Genomic DNA, 21,175 nt, shown 5'->3' on the forward strand with positions numbered 1-21,175 from the left:
TATTTACATTGATGCAAGTTTGTTAATAAAAATTATTGTATTTAGTTAAATATATTTTATTTTATATATAATAAAATAAAATATATGTAACTTAATCTTCTAGATAGATGGGCGTCTTGAGTTGGTTTGCAACACTGACCACACACACAGTGATGTCGTAGTCAACTAACGGTGGCGCTCCTGTGCTCCTGATAACAACGCTGCCTGTAGGTCAACTGTTAGCCACATGCTAACAGTAGCAGCGTCAAGACACCGGCACGTAGAGGCAACGATAGCAGCATATTCTTCTGTTCTCTGACTGAAATATAATAAGACGCATTGTGACACAATTCAGATCAGAACTTCTGCGTTAACTACTTTATTTTTAAGAAGCAGGTTAAAGTTAGATAACTTATTGAAGAGAGCCGGCTTAAACTGACGTTAGCTCGTTAGCCTCGCCAGAAAGTTCTGTCATTATTTCTGGTGAGTTAGAAGTTTAAGAAGCAATCGCGGAGTGTCGCTTTAAATGGAAAACATGGACTTTCTGAAGCTGGCAGGGGTGCCCATCTCCTCCAAGAATCCATGACAGACTCCAAAATCAGGTAACAGGAGCTAGCATGCTAAGGTAGCTTGCTGGCCCTTTGAGCACTGTGTCAGACTGACTACTTTTTCAAAGGCTGATCCAGACAAGTAGCTGACGTGTTTGATGTTTCAGAGTGGTGATGTTTGTTTTCAGTTGTCACTCGTAGCTGTAATTGTCTGACCTTAGCCTGTCCCGAGGATCTGTTGTAGTTCACCTCACACTGACAGCTAGCTAGCGAACCTATGCGGTCCACATTGTTGTTGTGAAACCTGACTCATGTCATCTGATTTCTCCATTTCTAAGCAACATTTTGCTGAAATTGACCAGCACCTAAACGGCGGCAGTAGCTGGGGTGAACCTGGACCCATCCAGCTCAGCGTCCAGCTCAGCGTCCTGCTCAAAGATGGAGTTTGCAGCGGTGAGTGCTGGTGTCAAACATGTTCCTCATGCAGTGGATGTGACAGGAGCTTAATCAGCCACCTCTTTATTATTTTCTCTTACATATAAAACAGACAGAATGAGATTGTTAGTAGGGGCAAACCATTTAGTTAAAGCGGGTGTGATTGTATATATGTGTGCAGCAAGCTGTTGGAGTCTTTCTATCAGCCTGTACTACTGTGGTTGGTTGGTTACCAGCAAAAACATCAGTAGGATCAACAAATTGATCAGAAAGGCTGGACTTGCGATTGGTCGGGAGTTGGAGTGGTTTGTCTCAGTGAGGGACAAGAGAACAGTGGACAAACTCTAGATTATGGACAAACCATCCCTTCCATTACACCAAACAGGGGAGCAGACTGATCCGGCTCCACTCCCACAGTGAACACTACACAACTTACTGTAACAACCTAAACTCTGTCTAAGTGTCAGTATATGTAACTGTATGATGTAGTAAATTGCATGGGAAGTCAGTTAGAAATGTACATAATCAGTTAATATGCAGACAGTGTTGTTCACTGACTTGCAACATTATCCCCAGTTGACATTCAGAATATCGTTGTCGTTTTATAAAGCTTAAAATCTCACACCATGGAAATATTCATATTTCTTCATTGTATTTGCATCCATCAGCTACTACATCAAAACCACCAACCAGTGAATTGAATAATATATTGCTCTCATTACGATGAAATATTCCTGTCCATGTTCTTTCACCACCTGAACATTGTTGCAGACCAAGCACACCACTTTGGAAATGTTAAGGGGACGCTGCTTGAATACTTGTGCTATTTCTCTCACATAAGCAGCGTGCATGCGCCCTGCCATCTATGTGATGTAAAAGAAAACATGATTTATCAGACCTGGACAAATCTTCTTTAATTGCTTCGTGGTCTAGTTCTGATGTCCACATGACAGTATTGGACAGTGCTCAGCGTGGCATTTTAACTGTCCCATACAAAATAAACTGTAATGCACTGTGAGTCCTGACCCCTTTCTATCAGAACCAGCATTCTCAACAATCTGCTACAGTCACTCGTCTGCAATGAGGTGTAATGTTAACAAGCTATAGCTCCAATAGGTCCTAGCTAAAACTGAAAGTAAATTATGGACCTTCTAGCTATTTATAAAAAAATTAGGTTTGTCTTGGCTGTCCAAAGTAACAATCTTCATCTGGATTCAAACACTAATAAAAACCACCCATCACATATGTGGGCAAGTCAAAGATCTACATGACTACAAGCTCATGTGTAGACAGTTGTTGAATAACTTGTGGAAATATACTCCTACTACATACATTTTTGTGATTCACATTTAAAGTTCACAAACACACACACACACACCACTTCATGACTCATGCCATTTGACAAAGATGCAGTTTAGCAGTGAGCTTTACAGGGGAGGGGGCAGAGCGGAATACAGATGTGTGAGTGTGTCTCAAAGATAAAGATAGAAGCCCATAGAATAACACAGGCTGGATTAAGCTTCTGCTTTAGCTCCAAAACGGGGGGAGGGAGGAGCGAGGAGAAAGCCACTTTGGGTTGCTGGGAGAGAGAAGGAGAGAGAGGGTATGAAGGTCTGTGAGAGAGATGGAGGTTTATTTTGTAATATGCTATTCGTAACAGCAGCATCACAGGCCCAGGGAGGTGAAAGAGGGCAAAATGCAGGAAAAACAGGATTCTCAGAGACGAGCCCCGGGCATCCTGGGGAAGGTAGGAGTGTTTCTTTGTCCCTAATCTGCATGTTTGTGTAAAAGCAATGTAGAGTAATGTTATAGCAGTCTGCTTGTGGTCTTTGAACTTTTGCTATTTTCTGTGCTTCTTTTTTTTCTGTAACTGTAACCTGGCAGTGCAGTCAAATTAAACACCTCACACATCCATTGTATGTGTATCAGGGTCTTGCTGCTTGTTTATTCATGGGACGTGTAACCACAGATAACGTTGAGACTCCGTTTAATTCTACCCAACAGCCCCAGTGTGGGTCTGTATGTGTGTCTGTGTTTTTGTTTGTTTGTTTGTTTGTGTGTGTGTGTGTGTTTGTGTGCGTGTGTGTGCGCGCGTGCATGTCCGTGTCTAAACTGTCTCTGCACATCTCCATCATTTCCATTGTGTAGGAATGTGGGCCTCTGCTCTATGCTACAGGCTTATTTTTTCAAAGAGAAAATGTCACACAACAAATGTGTGTATCTAAAGACTAGTTCACGTATATTTTATGTATATTTGTGTTTTTGTGTCTGGATTATATAACACACCGTTGCTTAGATATAAATTGTGCAGAGAAAGATGATTTTATATTGTTTTTCTACACCGTGACTAATCCTTTACCTTCCTCTCTGCTCTGTCCTTCTTTTTCTATACCTTCTACCTCTACTCCTCTCTGGCCGCCATTTCTTCCTCTTGTTTCTTTTCTCCCTCATCTTCTCTTTTCCATTCCCCCCTCTTGTCTTTCTTTTCTTCCACTGGTCTGCCTCCTCCATTGTCCCTGTTCACGTCTCATCTTCCTCTCTTTCCCTCTCTCTCTCTGTGCATGTCATCATCCCCAGGCTCACCCAGCTCTCAAAGCCTTTATGTGTGGGTCCCTCAGTGGCACCTGTTCCACGCTGCTCTTCCAGCCTTTGGATCTGGTCAAGACACGGCTGCAGACCCTTCAGAACAATGCCAAGCCAGGGTGTGTGTACGCATACAAACACACACACTGTTGAAACATTTCTGCTGTATATCATTAGTATACATCAGCATGCCTCTTGTGTTATCAGTTTTTTGGTCTAACTTTAACCTACACACACCACCATAAACGCACACACACGGCAGGACAAAATTTGCAGGCAATACCAGCCTGAATCTGTGGTCATGACCCATATAGGGCAATTAGTCACACCAGCAGCATATAATCGCACTGTCAGGCTGCTAGCTTGCAATTAGCACCACTGATAGGAACAAGTGGATTTTCTTTTCAGTGTTTCACACGTGGAAGGCTTACTTTGGAATATTTGAGAAAAATATTTTTGTTGATTGTTCACAACAATCATTCGCCATGTACACAGTTGTGTTGTGTGTCTAACCCAGCCTGAATTTTGTTTTGTAGTGCACCCAAGGTGGGGATGTTTACCGTTTTCATCAATGTTATTAAGACAGAAAATTTCTTCAGTCTGTGGAAGGGAGTCTCACCAGTGAGTAACTGACTTTCTTTTTTATTTTAACATTTACAATTATTCCTGCAGCTACAAACCCTGTTGTTACATGTTCGTTTGGCATTTGCTCTGCAGTCCCCCAACACTGTCAGCTCACATTAGCGTTTCCTCTCTGCCTCGCCCTGAGATCCAGACGGACACTTGGCTAGTTGACGTCCGTCTTTCAGTTTCACTGTTGGCTCTGGTTAACAACACAGAAAATTAAAACAATTACCACATTTATTTACTTTAAGTAATAAGTCAAACAAAACTAAGCACATGCACACACACGTATATTATTATCATTATTAATAATAATGATAATAATATTACACCCTTTGTTGATGTTTTTTAGTCAAAACCACCTTGAGCAACTTAATTCAAACAAAATCAGATTCTTGAGAAATGTTTTAACGTGGTGTTTCTTCCCTGGCAGTCATTTGTGCGCTGCATCCCCGGGGTGGGTATCTACTTCAGCACCTTCTACTCCCTGAAGCAGCATTTTTTCCTGGACCGAGCACCAAACGCTGGCGAGGCTGTTCTGCTGGGAGCCGGCGCCAGAGCTGTGGCTGGAGTCAGCATGCTACCATTCACAGTCATTAAGACACGCTTTGAGGTGAATAACAGTTTCTTTACAAACTGACAGACCTCAAACTGAGTCTGTTTGAACTCAGATGATTTGTGTTATTTGTGGATTAAAATCACCACATTCTCACGATCATGTTTTAAGCGATATTGTGAACTGAAAGAGCTGAAATGTAACTGCTCTTAGTCAGAGGTGAAGGACTCAAGTCTCAAATATGTTGTGGGGCATTCAGCTGATGACACTGTGAAGATGTGTTTAATGCTCAGTTTTATTGTTTGTTTCAGAGTGGTTCTTACAACTATGCAAGTGTGGCCGGGGCCCTGAGGAGTGTGTATGAGACGGAGGGAATCCGGGCGCTGTTCTCAGGCCTGACTGCAACACTGCTCCGAGACGCTCCTTTCTCTGGCATCTACGTCATGTTTTATAGCCAGGCCAAGAAAGCTCTGCCTCAAGGTGAGCTCCTCAATCAGCTGATCCAAATTGATCATTGAAATTATGAAGCACTGCACTTTACAAATCTAGTGAGCAGAAGTGTGAATGCACATCACATCTCCTCTACAGAAAATCAGCTTGTTGATAACTATCGCTGAATGGTTTGCCGTGCTTGTAAAGTTGGTCTTAATGGGTTTTCATGTACTGCACTCAGAAGCGTTTGACGGACGAACTTTTGCCGTGTCTAAGCAGTCAGCAGACAGCGCACTCCTTCAGTTTTATACTATGAGTGCAAGTGCTTCATAATGTTGCTGGTGTTACCTCTATTGGACAACACTTGTCTCAGACAAATGTTGCATCGAGATGAATCTTTGTCACTTGATAAAGTGGGCCCGCACTTTGGATCGTTTAGACCAGGGGTATTCAATTAAAATTCAAAGAGCTCCAGTTACTACAATTTCCTCTCAGCAAAGGTCTGAATCTAATGTCACTCGAAATAGTGTAACCTGATGTAAATAAAATCAACAACGTATGTACATTTCTATATCATTTACTGTCAAATGTCAAGTGTTTTCAAAGTAATATCCTGTACTTTTAACATACCAAAAACTCTGAACTTATGGAACTACAATCGATTTGATTGGCTTCGCCATTGATGACGCTCCTGATGTATACCAAGATTAGCGGCGCATGCATGAATGATTTATCTTTTTATTAACCATTTAAAGACTGAAGGATCCGTCAAAGCACACAGATTTTGAATTACTGTAACTCACAGTTGTTTGCGCTATTGACAATATTCAAAGTGTGACTGAACACTGGTTAGTCGTGACATTCGTGATATCTTCGTAAAATCTCAAGGGTATGACTAACTCAGTTTTTACCACCAAATTCCTCCAAACAACTCTCTCCTCCTGGGGCTCCGCAATCGTGCGTCGCTCCTCAACCTGGAGCTGACAGCAGCGGTGCGTCATCATTATCTTAATGGCAGCTTTTTTTTCAGAAAGTACAACTGTGCAACCACACTTTGAATTCTATTGGTGAGTTACGGTAATTCAGATACCGCAAGCCTTTTCTGGTGCGCACACGGATGTTCAGGTCTTAAACTGTTAATAATAGAATTTTAACGGGTCCGGGAAGAACCGTCACTGGGTCCGTGCCCAGACTGGGGTCACTATTTAGTGATGCCTGGTTTAGACCTTTCTGTGGGCATGATCAGTGGACTAGGCGCTGCGTCATCACCTGTTGACGGCGGTAGTGTTATGATTACGCGACAGTTAGGTAGACAGTTAGGTAGACAGTTAGGTAGACAGTTAGGTAGACAGTTAGACGTTCAAAAAGTACAGATTTGTCCAGAATCTGATCTCTTCTAGATCGGTACCAAACAATACTGGTACTGGGTATACATCCCTACTCAGGAGTGTTCCCATCGAGCTGATCTTTGTGTGAATTTGCGAATTTGCACTTTGGAAACAGACTTAAATAAACCTCCATGGAGCTCGAGGAAATAAAAACTGCCGCAAATGGAAACACAAGAAATGTGTGAACCAAGAACACAATAATGGATGATGTGAAATAAATTCAAATTGCTTCACCAGCTGCCATTATCCAGCCTGAATGTTCTCAAAACTGTGCTGAAAGGAAACACACATTCTTTAGCCTTTTCTTTCTTCATCGGCCTCATTTTGATCCCTGGTTTCTCTTCTCTCAGAGGTGACTTCAGCGGCCTACTCCCCGCTGGTGAACTTCAGCTGTGGGGTGGTGGCAGGTGTCATGGCATCGCTGGTCACACAGCCTGCAGATGTAGTGAAGACACACATCCAAGTCCGACCAACCCACTGGAGCACGAGGGATGCTATTCGCTACATCCACCTGGTAAGAAACATTCAAGGGCTGGTTACTGTGTTACTGTGTTGAAAACATTATAAGACAATCAAAAATGTTTATGAAAGAGCAGGACTCAGTCGAAGGGAAACTATAATTTAAACAGGAAGGCTGGCCCAGAGGTTCAGGGTTGTCAGTCTTCCTCATTGTACCATATCACACTGAACCTTTGTGCAATGTCCCCCCCTCAGAAACATGGCCTGCGTGGATTCTTTCGTGGGGCCGTGCCCAGGTCTCTTCGACGCACTCTGATGGCTGCTATGGCTTGGACTGTCTATGAACAACTCATGGCTCAAATGGGCCTCAAATCCTGAAAAGCAACCGTGTGGCGCTGCAAATGGAAGAAAAAAAGATAAACAAGGGGATAAAGATATATTTTTTCACTGAAGGTTTCATGCAAAAAGGAGAGGGAGGTGATGAGCCAACACGACCAAGATCAGACGAGCCGTGTGGATATACGTCTGAAAAGAAGAGAGATGCTGTGTGTGTTTTTGCTGTTGTTTAAATGTCTGTTAAAACGTGCCTGTCTATTGGTGTGTAAGTTTGGAGGTTGTGATGTGACACCTGACACACTCGTACATCAGTCTTGGACTGTAGTGACACTCCTTGCTGTGAAGTGAACTTGTTTCTCTTACTATTTATGTTCAGACGCCCTGAGGGTGCACTCAAAAAAGTAAGGGCTCTAACTGTCCTGGGCAGCAGAGTTGCTTTTGACAAGGTGAAAAAGACGAGCAAGTCATAGATCTGCTGAGGTGACTAAAAACGACCTGCAGAGAAGGAGGGAGCGGCTCCTGCTTCTGCAATATTGTGAAACCTGCATAAGATTGAGCAATGTTTCTCCCTTGTATGTATATAAATCAAAACGCAGAGAACATTTATTAGTGTCAGGCTCAGACAATCACAAGTGCTCACACAGCTGCAAAATGGGAATAAAATCGAACTCCAATAATCTCATGCTGTCAGAACTATGCTAATTTAAACTTTTATATACCTGCTGCATTTTTGACTCTGTATAGTCAATTCAGGTGTGTTAAAACAAAAACACATCTACATCAAGTGGTGTTATCTCAGACTAATCAGAATTTCTGGATTTTATGAATGAGTTTGTTGGCAGCAGTACAGCGACATTTGCAAAAGGAATCTTGCAACACACGGTGTAAGATAGTCAAGACAATCCACTTCATATATGTGGAATATGGAGCATTTTGTTGAAACACTAAAAGTGAACATCATTGTGTTGACAAGAGAACTCCAAAGGGGGAACCTTTAACAGCAGTGCAGTGAGCACTGTCTCATAGCTGACCTTTTTCTACTCTACTAAATATTTTAATGACAGTGAAAATGAAATGTTTCAGATTTTGCTGAACTCCATTACCTCCTGTGGCAAATCAATACTTCCAGAATATTTAAGCTTGTAGGTGAAGCAGTGCTCAATCATTGTGCTAAAAAAAGAGTTGTACAAGTCTATATCAGGGCTGGAGCTCTGGATTTTTCCAGCCTCTTACTGGCTTTGTAAATATTTGATTTAAAATAGCTGTTACACTATGGCCAGTTGAGTTATTTGTATAGTCTGTTACCATAGATATTATTTATTGTTGTTGATAAAAAAAAGAGCTGATATATTGAAAGTAATTCCTTTGTGTGTTTGTAGAGAAAATGCCAAAATGATCTTATGAGCTTAATTAAAACAGATGAAAATGCACTAAACGAAGACCTTTGGATGGCTAGCTAACGAGAGCAGCAGGGTAAAGTGGGAAAAAGTGCTTTTATGGAAACTTCTTTTTGTGTTAGCTCAAAGAAGTTTAATGATGGTAAAGGTACAGTTTTTTTTCAAGGCCTTTTTTTCTAAAAACCTCAGTGTTTGCTGTGTAACAACTGTGTATCTAACTATGCGCTACATTTGCCATAATTCACACCTCGAAGTTGTCGATTATCTCCACTGTCATACCACTTATGTCGTGACTGTACTGCATCATTGTTGGTGTAGATATTTGATCTGTTCGTTCAGACAAATCCTGTGCCTGCCTGATTTTTAAGGTCAATAAAATCTCCTCTTTTTTTTCCAAAAAAGCAAAAGCATTTTTTGATTTTCTGGTATTAGAAATGAATAAGTGTCACATTCCTGAATAGAAGCTATTCTTAAAATACAGTATCAACAAACCACAACATGTTTCTACATGGTGAGAGAGACATCAGTCATGAAACACATGAAAGATATTACCACATACCACATAATAAATGTACAGAGGACGAGAGGAGGAGAGGAAGTATCATATTGTTTTTACAAATGAAACGCTGACTCATCTGGGAATGAGCATGACCTTCTGAGGGCCATTGATGGTGAAAGTCTTTGGGTCTTGTGCGTTGAGCTGAGGCATTGGGCTAGTTCCAGCGTATCCCACAGACACTCGATCACTGTGTAGGCTGGTCCAACTCCTCAGGCTATATTTTAGGTTTGTTGAGCTGTTCCTGAGCAGTTTTTTGTGTCGTGGTTGTGGCTATCTGGAGTTTTGTTGTTAACTTACATCCATGTGAATGCCAGAATCAAGGGCTTTCCAGGACTATATTACATTGGAACGTGATGATGTCAAACTCCTCCGCTCCTCCTCCTCCTCCTCCTCCTCCTCCTCCTCCATGTGAGTGTCTCTGGCCTGGAGTTGTGTGTTTCTGACTTGTGGAGCTGTTGTCGTGGTCCAATCAACCTGCCCAGTCTTCATGCCCTCCTGCAGTTGTCCACTCCTACCTGGTTGAACAATTGTCCAACCTGCCTGTTATTCTTCTTATATTCAATCATTACAGCAGCTAAATCACCTGCAGCTTTTTTTATATCCATTATTAATCTGCCATGTAACATCATCAGCTATGTCTTGTATTTGCATCATAAGATACTGTCTCTACTGGTTGGTTTCAAGCAGATAGGCCTCCCTGCTCAAGGTGTTTTTCCTGTTCTAAGTGAGTTTTTCATAGCTTGCTCTGAGGGGGTCAGGCTCTGGGTTTGGTTGTTTTTGACGCTATATGAATAAAATTGAATTGAACTGAATGAGTGGCAAAATCAAAATCAAGAAAAGTCTGACAAGTCCAGTTCCCTTTGTTTTAACTTTGCTTTTTAGTAACAGTCAATGTTCCTGCAGTAAAAATGGTTTTCATTTTGTATCTACCAGTGTTGTTGTAGTTGATGGAAATGTGCCAGAGTGACATGGCTGGTTATTCAGCCGAACAGAGACACATTCAAATATCACCTTCTATGGGACTAGTTACATTCATTCATTCATTCGATCACATTAGCTGACCTATCTTCTCAAAGCAGCACGTTTCCATGTGGAAACAACCAGAGCCACCCTGGCTCCAGTGATTCAGCAGTTGCTTCAGTGACAGGGTTAGAGGAAAGTGCAGGCACATTATCAGGCTGTTTCCAGAAAGGTTTATTTGGTTCTTTCATCACAAAAACAATGAGCGATGGAGATATTAAAACTGAAATGTATGCTTTCTCTTGCAGTAGCTGTTATGAAATGTCCTCATATGGCATTGCTACCCATTAGTTGTTTTATGTGCATACATATTGTGTGGGTGTCAAGTTGTCACTTCATAGAAGTTCAGCAGCAAAGAGGCTACCATGTTTATGCTCCTAGTTGATTAGACAAGAGCCTGAGCACAGGTCTAGGTTGTCATGGCAGCAGTTTGCTGTGGAGTTAAATATTCAGTAAGTGAAAAGCATTAAAAACCACCTAAATGAATCAATTAATGAACACCTTTATTGCCATTGCATGTCAACATAGATCAAAATCCACTGTTCTTCTGGTACAATCACACCTGCACACACACACACACACACACACACAAGTTATAAGAGTGGCTGCTGTATGGTGTGGCACTATGAAGATGAATGTTGTGATAATCCAAACACTGATGCCTCACAGCAAGAAGGTTCTGGGTTTGAACCCGTTGGTTGTCTGTATGTTAGTCTTGCATGTTAGTCCTATGATAGAATGGAGACCTGTCCAGGGTGTACCCCACCCAGTGATGGACGGTATTCCAGCTTCAGACCACCTGTGACCCTCCAAAGGCACAAGCCGTTACAGAAAATGAATGAATGAATGAATAATACAGCCATTATAAATAATAACAATAATACTTTTCATACAGAAGATGGCAGTATAAGCTACAAATGCTGAATGTGGAGTTGGTTGCTTTCTGATGTCCCACAGTGGTGAAATGAATGTCTGGTTACTAATTACTATTACATTTATTGCTAACTAATACATTTAAGTAACTGAATACTGTTACCTCTCAGTTGGAACAGATTTGGTCACTGTAAATTTCTGTTGCATGCCAATTCTGTCAGTGCTTTTAATTGCATACCAGTCTAGTGCTAGTATCAGAATTTGACTGGTCTGCAGCTTCCACTGCACAGACTTCAGACTGGTTCTAAATTGTATTATTCAAAACTCATGGGAGGTGCACAGTTATATGAACTGAAAATTCAGTAAAACTTGCTGGTAATTCATAAAGCTGTTTTTAAAAGTTGGATTTAAAGTCATTGTTGAATAATTGGTACTTGTAAGGAAGTACATACACAGAATAAGTGCAACAACAATAACAACGACACACAACACATGTTCAATCTAAAATACCATAGAAAATAGTTAAGAGGTGACATTCGTACAGACAAGTGTTGGATACAGTACCTGGTAATGACACTAAACCTTGTTTTCATTAAAATCAGTCCACCCCAGATGGGACTCGAACCCACAATCCCTGGCTTAGGAGGCCAGTGCCTTATCCATTAGGCCACTGGGGCAACGATTCCCCCCTCATATTAAAACACAGCAGAAATTTAGGAATTCACCACGATTTATATTACGGATATATCTTCCTTGCATTCATTGCAGTACATATTTATTATATAGTATATATTTATATGATATACATTATATCATCATATCAGCAAAATCACCGTGTAGCGGCGAAGCCATCTCTCGCTCTGTGGTTGCTAAGCAACAAAGAACAAACTGCAGAGTCAAATTCAACACCGACAAGCTGAGCTGTTTCCTGTTAAGGTTCAAACGCTGTTTATCTACAAAATAAATGCCATTCATTTATAAAACGTTGATTATGTCAGCGTTTTTCATGGCAAACTTTTTGTTCGCCACACTCAAAGGACGGTGTTGTGTAGTTTATATCAACACTTTACTCTGAGAAGCCTTTGGACTTCTCACTCTCTTGTCAAGATCATCACCTGTGCCTTTAATTTGAAATTCCATGGGCGGAAATGTCAATCTTGTCCGCAGTTAGCTGAACGATTAAGTAGCTAACGCCACCAAGAACATACATTGCAGACGTCTACCACAATATAGGGGAAAAGTTGTCAGTTTTCAGTTTTCATTGCGACCGAGTTAGTCGTAAGATAATTTAATGTACACTGGTACCGTGATATGACTGGTTTGAATGAGAGATGAAACGAGACAGCGTAGTTAAAATCTGTTGGTAGCAGATAGCTAACATTTGTGTTTTCGGAGAGGAGCAGCAAACGTTACCTAGGTTAGAAATAAACACACACCTTCGTGGTAAAGACTCGTCGAAATGGTGAGACAGCTTTTTTTGTAAAGCAATAATAATATCAAAAAATATTATGCATTAAATATTTCGTTTAAGTGTAACTCTGGCGCTCTGAAGCCCGCCACCAACTCACTGAAATTATGCAATAACTTGAGAAAATCTAATTTTGTACCTCGGCAGATCCTCTCTCGTGTGAAGCCAGCCGTGGGAGGAGAGACACCAGGGAGCATCAGTGAGAAAAAGAAGAAAAACAAAACTAAGGTTCCTCGCTTGGAGGATTACCTGCAACAGAGAGACTACCTTGGGGCCTTGACATTGTTAGAGGTAACGTTACTTAAACTCCAACTGCTTTTCATAAAGTCTATTACAGACCATGCACGGATCATTAAAAACTGTACCAGCTCTGTGTTTGCTGTTGTAAATAATGTCAAAACACTTTATTATTATTATTATTATTATTATTATTATTATTATCATTTACCACTTTTTGTCTCTGGAAACCCACAGATAGTCCTACTTTCTTAAGAATCCACAATAAACTCATTGAAAAATGATTCATTGAGAAAAATGAATAATCAAATGGAAGAACTGAATAGCTTGATGGGCTGAGATGGAGCTACTGGATTAATTTACCTCAGTGGCTGAATAATTATTATTATTATTTTTTTTTTACTGCAGTGCTGCTTGCAGATTATCCTCCATCATGTCCTTGAATTACAGAAATAGAATCACATCCTTATCTGCAACACGGTGATACTGAGGTGTTGCTGCTGCTGCTGCTGATGTGTTGCTTTGTCATCTCTAGTTCCAGAGAAGTATTGGGGAAAAAGAGGAGCATGCAGACCTCTGGATTGGCTACTGTGCCTTTCACTTGGGTGATTACAAGAGAGCTATGGAGGTAAGTTTTGTTACGTGTGTGTTTGACTCAGTATGTTTAGTTAGATGCACATATTTCAACAAAACTGAATACATTAATTAGATGAGAAGGTCTGGATACCTGAAATATGGCTGTTTTTGTAGGATAATATATATATTTTCTTACAGGAGTACAAGTCTCTGACCATGAAACCTGAATGCCCTGCAGATGTGTGGGTCTATCTGGCCTGTGCCCTGTTTTTTCTGGGCCTCTATAAAGATGCTGAGGAGGCTGCCTCCAAAGGTAGACTTTTTGGATTTCATAACAAAATAGGAAAGATGTTTTTTGTGAGATAGATTTCTTAATCCAGATGACATGACAAATGCAAAATCCATAAGGGTTAGAATAGAAGTAGAAGAAGTTTAGAATACGACTCAATAGTCACTGAAGTCATGTAAACCTGATCATTTATGTGGTATAATTGTAAGAAACATTTCGGTTGCTTGGTGTTTGTTTTGAAACAAATGGTCGTAATGTGCACCAAATTGGTCCTTGAAAACCAAGAAACAGGTTCTTCTTTTGTGCACCATTTGTTGTTTAAGTGGTGTAGTAAGTATGTGTATGTGTCTGTTGTTTTTTTTTTTAACTTCAGGTATGCAAAGATTACTCGGTAGATTAAGCGGGTGTTGCTCAATGGGTTCACTGCACGACATTAGATCACCATCCATTTACCCTGTCACCTGACTCCTGAGAACAATGTAATGACACAATGACCTGTTCCCTAATCTCATGCGTTTTGCTGTCTGACCAAATTTGCTCCTGTAGCACCAGTGTCCCCCCTCCAAAACAGACTGCTCTTCCACCTGGCTCACAAGGTTTGGAAATTATTACACTATTATTACACTATGATATGTTTTCAGAACTTAACATGCTGTTCATTGCTGTATATTTATTTTATTCAGTCCACCGCCGATTTGTTCCTAAGAGTAATTTCTGTCTTTTTGCTCTCTCTCTTCAGTCTTGATTATCCTGATCACACCTCTGACTGATGTATCACCTTATTGCTTGCTGTCTTAATGTTGTGTCTCAGTTCAATGATGAGAAGAAGCTAATGGGTTTCCACCAGAACCTGGAGGATGTGACAGAGGACCAGCTGAGCCTGGCATCCATCCACTACATGCGCTCACACTATCAGGAGGCAATAGACATCTATAAACGCCTTTTGCTGCAGAACAGGTCTGTACTTCTTCCTCCTGTTTATTTTCTTAAATGACTTTTACAGTCCTGCGGTACTTGAATACATGCACCATGCTGCCAGCACCTTGACAGGTGCGAGTTGTTAATGGAACAGTATTAGATTTCATGTGCTTCACACCTTGAGAAAGATAATGTGTCAATGCAGCAGAACTGGTGAGCTGACTTTTTCTAACTAATATACAGTATCTGTAGAAGGCAAGAATAGAAAAATGAAAAGACTGATTTCACTAGAGATGCGGTGCCTCTTCTTGCAGAGATACAGTATATTCAAGACTTTGTGGCATCTGTGGACCAACAGTGCATCTGAGGTTGACAGCAGATCTGCCAGCTGTAGTTGCTTCTGCAGCAGCTCTGAGCGCGCTCTTTGTCAGAATGCAAATAATGCTACTCCTACCTCTGACTGTTAACGTAGAAATGCAAAAATATCCAAATAGGGCAAAGCAAGACTGCTTGGAAACCATGCACACTTTCCTGATGTCTAGACTGGAAGTGTTGTTTTGTGTTATCTTGCCTGCAAATATAAATACCATTTTAAAGCTATTTTCTAGCACCCTGATCCGTTCAAATTAGTCAGCACAGGAATCCATAGTCACAGTCATGCACTTGTTGTTATTGTAATGTGATTATTGTGCAAAGAGTGCACTGTTCCACTGTTCACTGCTCAAATGTGAATGGGCAGATAAGGCATCTCCAGCATGTTGAGTTTTGCTCTAAATTACATAAAGCAGAAGTAAAAACCGTGAATGAACTTATTGAGATTTAATGTTCTTCTGGGAAACCTGGGTCCTGGCTTTTAGGTGGATGTTAATTTGATACAATCCACCTGAACATATATTCCCCAGCAAAGTCAAGCACAAGCACAGACCCACCCTAGTAATCTAGATGTCACAATTTGGCTCTTGTCAAAGTAACTTAAAATTTTCTTTCTTTTCCAGGTTTTCTGCTTTTAACTTATGAACTTATAAATAATAATATAAAATAATTGATCGTTTGAGGTTATTATGTTAAAACTACAATATGAAATGTATCTAAAAGCCAGTTTAATAGTTCTTATCTTTTCAGGGAGTTCCTGGCTTTGAAAGTGTATGTGGCTTTGTGTTACTACAAGCTGGACTATTATGATGTGTCGCAAGAGGTCTTGGCCGTGTACCTGCAGAGCATCCCTGACTCCACTATTGCTCTCAACCTCAAGGCCTGCAATCACTTCAGGCTCTATAATGGCAAGGCAGCTGAGGTACAGCCTGTTAGAATTCAGGCAAACTGCTGATATTTCTGTGGGGTTTTGGTCAAGAAATAGTGCTTTTACAGAAAGAAAATACATTTTTTCACTTGCATGCTTCACCAAAGATGACAGTAGCTGGTTGTGTGTTTGACTCCTGTGTGCACTCTCTCCCTCTTAGGCTGAGTTGAAGAACTTAATCGACATCTCCTCCTGCTCCTTTGAGTTTGCTAAGGAGCTTATCCGACACAACCTGGTAAGCTTTTCACAAACCTACGCCGGGAGCGTGTAGGTGTGTGTGGGTGCATACACTAGTGACTTTCCATACCGGTCTTCCACACTCTGAATCCCTGTGTGCTGCAGGTGGTGTTTCGTGGTGGAGAGGGAGCGTTGCAGGTACTGCCTCCTCTGATCGATGTGATTCCTGAAGCCAGACTTAACCTGGTCATCTACTATCTCAGACAAGGTGTGTCGCAGTGGCAGTGTAGTTTTCTAGACCAAACTAAATAAGGTTTTAGATAAAATATACAGGTATACTTAAGATGTTAGTGACAGTTTCCTTCACATATAATAAACAGTGGGAGGTTATGAATGCATATTATTTTCAGGGGTGTGATAATCTATTTATTCTGTATTTTTACAAATCTCATACATATTTGACTATTTAACTGCATCACGCAGTTCACATACTGTGGTTTATACTTTCAGATGACATCCAGGAGGCTTACAACCTCATTCAAGATTTGGTTCCCACCACCCCTCAGGTGACACTGTGTTTTAATGTAATGTTTTGCACTCTTGTTCTAAGGTGACGTCTGCTTCTGGAGTCAATAACTGCCTCCAAATCTGCCCAATTTCACTTTAACATAAAATGAATACACTTTTTGTGGTAATAAACAGATTCAACTACAATCAGTTCATAGTTTAGGCTTTTTTACAGGAGGAAAGTCTCCAGTGAAAATTACAATCATTCATGCCCGATTAATTGAATCCCTGCTTGACAGTACCTGAAGACTTATTATTATTATTTTTATTTATTTATTTTAAACCATCTGACTCTTTTTTTAAATCTTCAAAAGCACTTTAATGTCTCCTGGATCTGAAAGCCTTTTTGGCTTTCGTTTTTCTCTTGTCTATTTTTTTTAACCCTAACTTGTTGGAATAGATTTTTGCGGCGTTTGAAGCTGTGATGAAACAGTTCATGAAACAATAGATCAAATGATTCACTCCGATCACTTACTGTTTTCACAGGAGTACATTTTGAAAGGTGTGGTAAACGCAGCACTGGGACAAGAAATCGGATCAGTGAGTACTTCTGTTAAACGTGAAGATCACATGCAGAGAAATGTCTTAGCTTTGAGTGTGAGGAATATGTCTGTTTTTAATATTTTAGAGGGATCACTTGAAAATTGCTCAACAGTTCTTTCAATTGGTCGGCGGCTCGGCTAGTGAATGCGGTACGTCAAATATCCCAAAGACAAAGCTGAAGCAACTGACTTGTTGAGTTTTCTTGAAGACGTGTCACTGCTCATCCAAGCAGCTTCTTTAGCTGAAAGACGGGATTTATCAGGAACATCTGTGGGGGGTGCACACTTAAAAATCCCATGACTAGGATCTGTTAACAAGCAGCTAAAGGATTCAGATTAACCTGGTGATGTCCTGTTACTCCTCCACTGAAGGGAACTTTGAGGACCCATTAATGACCAGAAACATCAAAAACATGTTGAATAGACGTTAAACTAAATTTGGGACAGAGTAGAAGACTGTTTTTGTAAGTGGCTTATAAAAATTATTAATACTATTATTTTGTTACCTGGTTTCTGTCAGGTGGATACTTGCTTGACTAATACAATTGTAAACAGTCCTTTAGAGGTGTAGAAGCCACTTGGATGAGTGGTGAAACGTCTTCTTCTTCACAGACATGTCAGGTAGAAAGCAATGGTGAATAAGTGTGTATGTATGAAATTTCTCTTCCTTTTAGATACGATTCCTGGAAGGCAATGCATGGCCTCCTGCTTCTTCCTCTTGAGACAGTTTGAAGATGTTCTCATTTATCTCAACTCAGTCAAGGTCAGTCTTGCTCAATGTGGTGTATTCCAGTGTAGAATGAGTCTTGTTATTTTTACTGTCATAAAATGAGTTAAAAGAGTCGCAGGGAAAAAATACTCCAACACGCTGGGTGTGGATCTGAAGTGCCACTTCAGATGACAACTGGTGCTTTAAAACTGCAGTACATTTATTCTCATGTATTGTTTTTCTCTTTCTTCCCCGGGACTCGGCCTACAAACCTGACACGCTGTATGCGTTTTATTTTTGGACATGTGAGCACTCATCCTTCTCTGTGTGAGCATAACTGTGCTTTTCATTTTTTAGGGTTACTTCTATAATGATGATACATTCAACTTCAATTATGCTCAGGCTAAAGCAGCCCTTGGCAGCTACAAAGAAGCAGAAGAGGTACCCAAACTGAGCAAATGGTCTATTCACAGACTTGGATTAATGTATAGATTATTTTTGTACTAACTGAAGTTTTTCTTTTGTAGATTTTTCTGCTCATTCAGAGTGAGAAGATCAAGAATGACTATGTTTATCTCAGCTGGCTGGCACGATGCTGTATGTATAACAGTAATACTAATACAATGTCACACTATAGTCACAAAAATATTAGTTTTAGTTTAGCATACACAGTGAAATGAATGAAGACAAAAGTAAAATAAAACAGTTGAAGAGTGCATTAAAAATAACACTAGCTCATTATCATTAATCTAAAAATCCAGTTAAGCAAGACATAAAATTTCAGTATATTAGTCATAGCAGGGCTCCAGATAAAGACAACCACAAGAATAAATATCTGTTTGAAGATCAGAAAATCTAAGCAAAGGTGCACTTTTTTCTATGCTCAACACATCAAAGCCTAATTTAAAAACTGAGAGGCCTCAAAATAGGTTGGCTGATACTGTTAAAATAGTCCTTACAATCTAAAAAGTAATCCTCAGCACAACAGGCCACCGGCAGGAGAATACCTGCTCCTAATCCCAGACAGCTGGTGAAGAGTCTTTTTCAGTACAGGATAAATAGTTAATATTTTGCAAATACTTTTTGCCCAAACGAGAGCAAAACGATACGGTTACTTTGCTGCTTTCAACACCAGCTGAACAAACAACTGCGTATCATTCTTTAGCCAGACACGCAATAGCATACAGTAGTTTCCATTTCATCATTTGTCGACATAAAAGCACAAAGAACACTCTCAGATACCTTAACCCAGTGATAACAGAACTGAGGAGACCATTATACTCTTTGACTGAGGATGGGATTCGGATCAGACGTTTTCAGATTTTTTAGCCCCGGGCCTGTAAAGAATTTAGAGTCACTCGATCACTCAGCTAGGGTTACACTCCACAGCTCTAAGAAATGGAAATCCTTCTTCAGCTTGATTTACATCAATACAAATCTATTGATTAATATTTTCAAATGTATAAAAGCTGAAACTGCCTGTGAAAGACAGACTACTGAACACTGATCTTGCTCTTGTCAGACATAATGAACAAGAAGGGTCAGCTTGCCTGGGAGCTCTATCTGAAGATGGGCACTTCTTCAGATTCCTTCAGTATGCTGCAGCTCATTGCCAACGACTGCTACAAGGTGACTCCATCCTCCATATTCTTCCTCTTGTACTGTACTCTATGTGGTGCCTCTGCTCTGTGGTGTAAATGATGCAAAAATAGAAGGTGTCCCCTGATTTCTCCCCAAATTAAAAAATATTCACATAATTAGAGATTGATTGACATAAATACAGTTTTTATTGGATTGAAATATTTATTGGCATAAATTTGAATATAGCGGTGTGACTTCTCTGTTACTGATTAATCTGCAGGTTATTTTCTTGGTCAGTGGATTCATATTTTAATTTCTAATATGACAGATAATTGTATTAAAAAAAATTACACAAATTGTCACGAAAGATCAATAACTCATACTCTAAAAGATGTAATATCCACTTGAGAAAATTAAAAACATACTCTCTTTTGGGCATTTAAACTCACTAATGGTTTGTAAAAGCAGAAGTTAAAAGCACATTTGATTTTGTGCGTTGCTGTGTCTTGCATTATCACATTTTTATTTAGCTGTGGTGTCATCCATTTTCATATCATATTTCTAAAATGCGACTGCAGCTAGTGTCATGGATGAGATGTCACTGCAGAGACAGAGGAGCTGATTTTCCTGAAAAGCCACTAGGTTGCACAGCGATGCTCATGATGGCACCCTCTTGTTTCAGATGGGCCAGTTCTACTATGCAGCCAAAGCGTTCGATGCACTGGAGAAGCTGGACCCAGGCTCCAACTACTGGGAGGGCAAACGAGGGGCATGTGTGGGCATCTTCCAGCTCATACTGGCAAATAAAGAGTCCAAGTATGTTTACTGCTTCTTTCTGTGCAGTAAACTGCGTCGTGATTTTATCATCTGCTGTTGTCTGTTGGAGTGGGTGTGATGTGTAAATAAAATAAACATGAGAGATTTCGGATTCTTGATCTAATCTGGTTTCCTCACATATCCTGTTTATGTTCCAGGGAGACACTTAAAGAGGTGCTCGCCCTTCTGCGAAATTCAGGAAACCCACAGGTTGAATACATCATCCGAGCTCTGAGGAAGTGGGCCAAAGACAACAGAGTGCTCCTCTCATGATGGCCTTCAGTACAAAGAGCAGCTACGTTACGCACACATCATCAGTTCATTGAGTCGTGTCACTTTAATGAATTAAACAAATTATATCTATGCTACATGAATAAATATGAAAATGTCTGCTTGTCTATAGCGATTTGTACTAATATGTGTAGATTCTCAATATTTGTATTAAAATGTGACCCTATTTTTCAAAGAACTTCTGTGGTGTCTGTAATTATTTGTATTAATGTAAGTACAATAACTGAATGTTTTTTCGCTGCTAAAAAAACAAAAAACTAAACTATTTGCACAAAAATAAATAGAATGAAATAGAAGATATGAATATATTTCAGAGATATGAAAAAGGAAGACAGTGTAAAAAGACCAAAGTAATCAGGGTCATTTTTTTTTTAATTAAATAGAATTAAAAATAAAATGAAGTTGTTCACATTAATTAACATTATTTTATTGTAGAAGAGTAGTAAATACAATTATCCAACACAAACATCTTCCACATTTCTTTTCACTGTTTATAGTTATTGGAAGCACTGCTG

At 40.1% G+C, this 21,175-nt stretch overlaps 2 protein-coding genes and 1 non-coding gene across 5 annotated transcripts; 2 read left to right on the forward strand and 1 right to left on the reverse strand.

Moving 5' to 3' along the window:
* Positions 1 to 188: 188 nt before the first annotated feature.
* On the forward strand, positions 189 to 9,138 carry LOC125004599 (mitochondrial glycine transporter B-like). Of its 3 annotated transcripts, none has more exons than XM_047579323.1 (9): positions 189 to 581; positions 866 to 980; positions 2,623 to 2,709; positions 3,540 to 3,664; positions 4,082 to 4,166; positions 4,603 to 4,782; positions 5,037 to 5,205; positions 6,896 to 7,059; positions 7,260 to 9,138. In XM_047579323.1, the coding sequence occupies exons 2-9, from the start codon at positions 966 to 968 to the stop codon at positions 7,380 to 7,382; spliced, it is 948 nt and encodes a 315-aa protein (XP_047435279.1). In that variant the 5' UTR covers positions 189 to 581; positions 866 to 965; the 3' UTR covers positions 7,383 to 9,138. The 3 variants fall into 3 exon arrangements, with proteins under 3 accessions (XP_047435279.1, XP_047435280.1, XP_047435281.1); XM_047579324.1 differs by having other exon boundaries at positions 2,626 to 2,709; XM_047579325.1 differs by lacking the exon at positions 2,623 to 2,709.
* Positions 9,139 to 11,793: 2,655 nt separating this feature from the next.
* trnar-ccu lies at positions 11,794 to 11,866 on the reverse strand. Its single transcript has one exon. It is a non-coding gene; the product is annotated as a tRNA-Arg (tRNA).
* Positions 11,867 to 12,367: 501 nt separating this feature from the next.
* On the forward strand, positions 12,368 to 20,835 carry ttc26 (tetratricopeptide repeat domain 26). Its single transcript, XM_047575617.1, has 18 exons — positions 12,368 to 12,651; positions 12,805 to 12,948; positions 13,430 to 13,522; positions 13,669 to 13,783; positions 14,306 to 14,355; positions 14,571 to 14,716; positions 15,800 to 15,971; positions 16,138 to 16,212; positions 16,320 to 16,422; positions 16,665 to 16,720; positions 17,208 to 17,261; positions 17,350 to 17,413; positions 17,938 to 18,026; positions 18,330 to 18,413; positions 18,500 to 18,569; positions 19,495 to 19,601; positions 20,236 to 20,369; positions 20,528 to 20,835. The coding sequence occupies exons 1-18, from the start codon at positions 12,649 to 12,651 to the stop codon at positions 20,640 to 20,642; spliced, it is 1,674 nt and encodes a 557-aa protein (XP_047431573.1). The 5' UTR covers positions 12,368 to 12,648; the 3' UTR covers positions 20,643 to 20,835.
* Positions 20,836 to 21,175: the final 340 nt, after the last annotated feature.

Source organism: Mugil cephalus, chromosome 2 (assembly GCF_022458985.1).
Source record: "Mugil cephalus isolate CIBA_MC_2020 chromosome 2, CIBA_Mcephalus_1.1, whole genome shotgun sequence".
NCBI classification, from domain to species: Eukaryota; Metazoa; Chordata; class Actinopteri; order Mugiliformes; family Mugilidae; genus Mugil; species Mugil cephalus.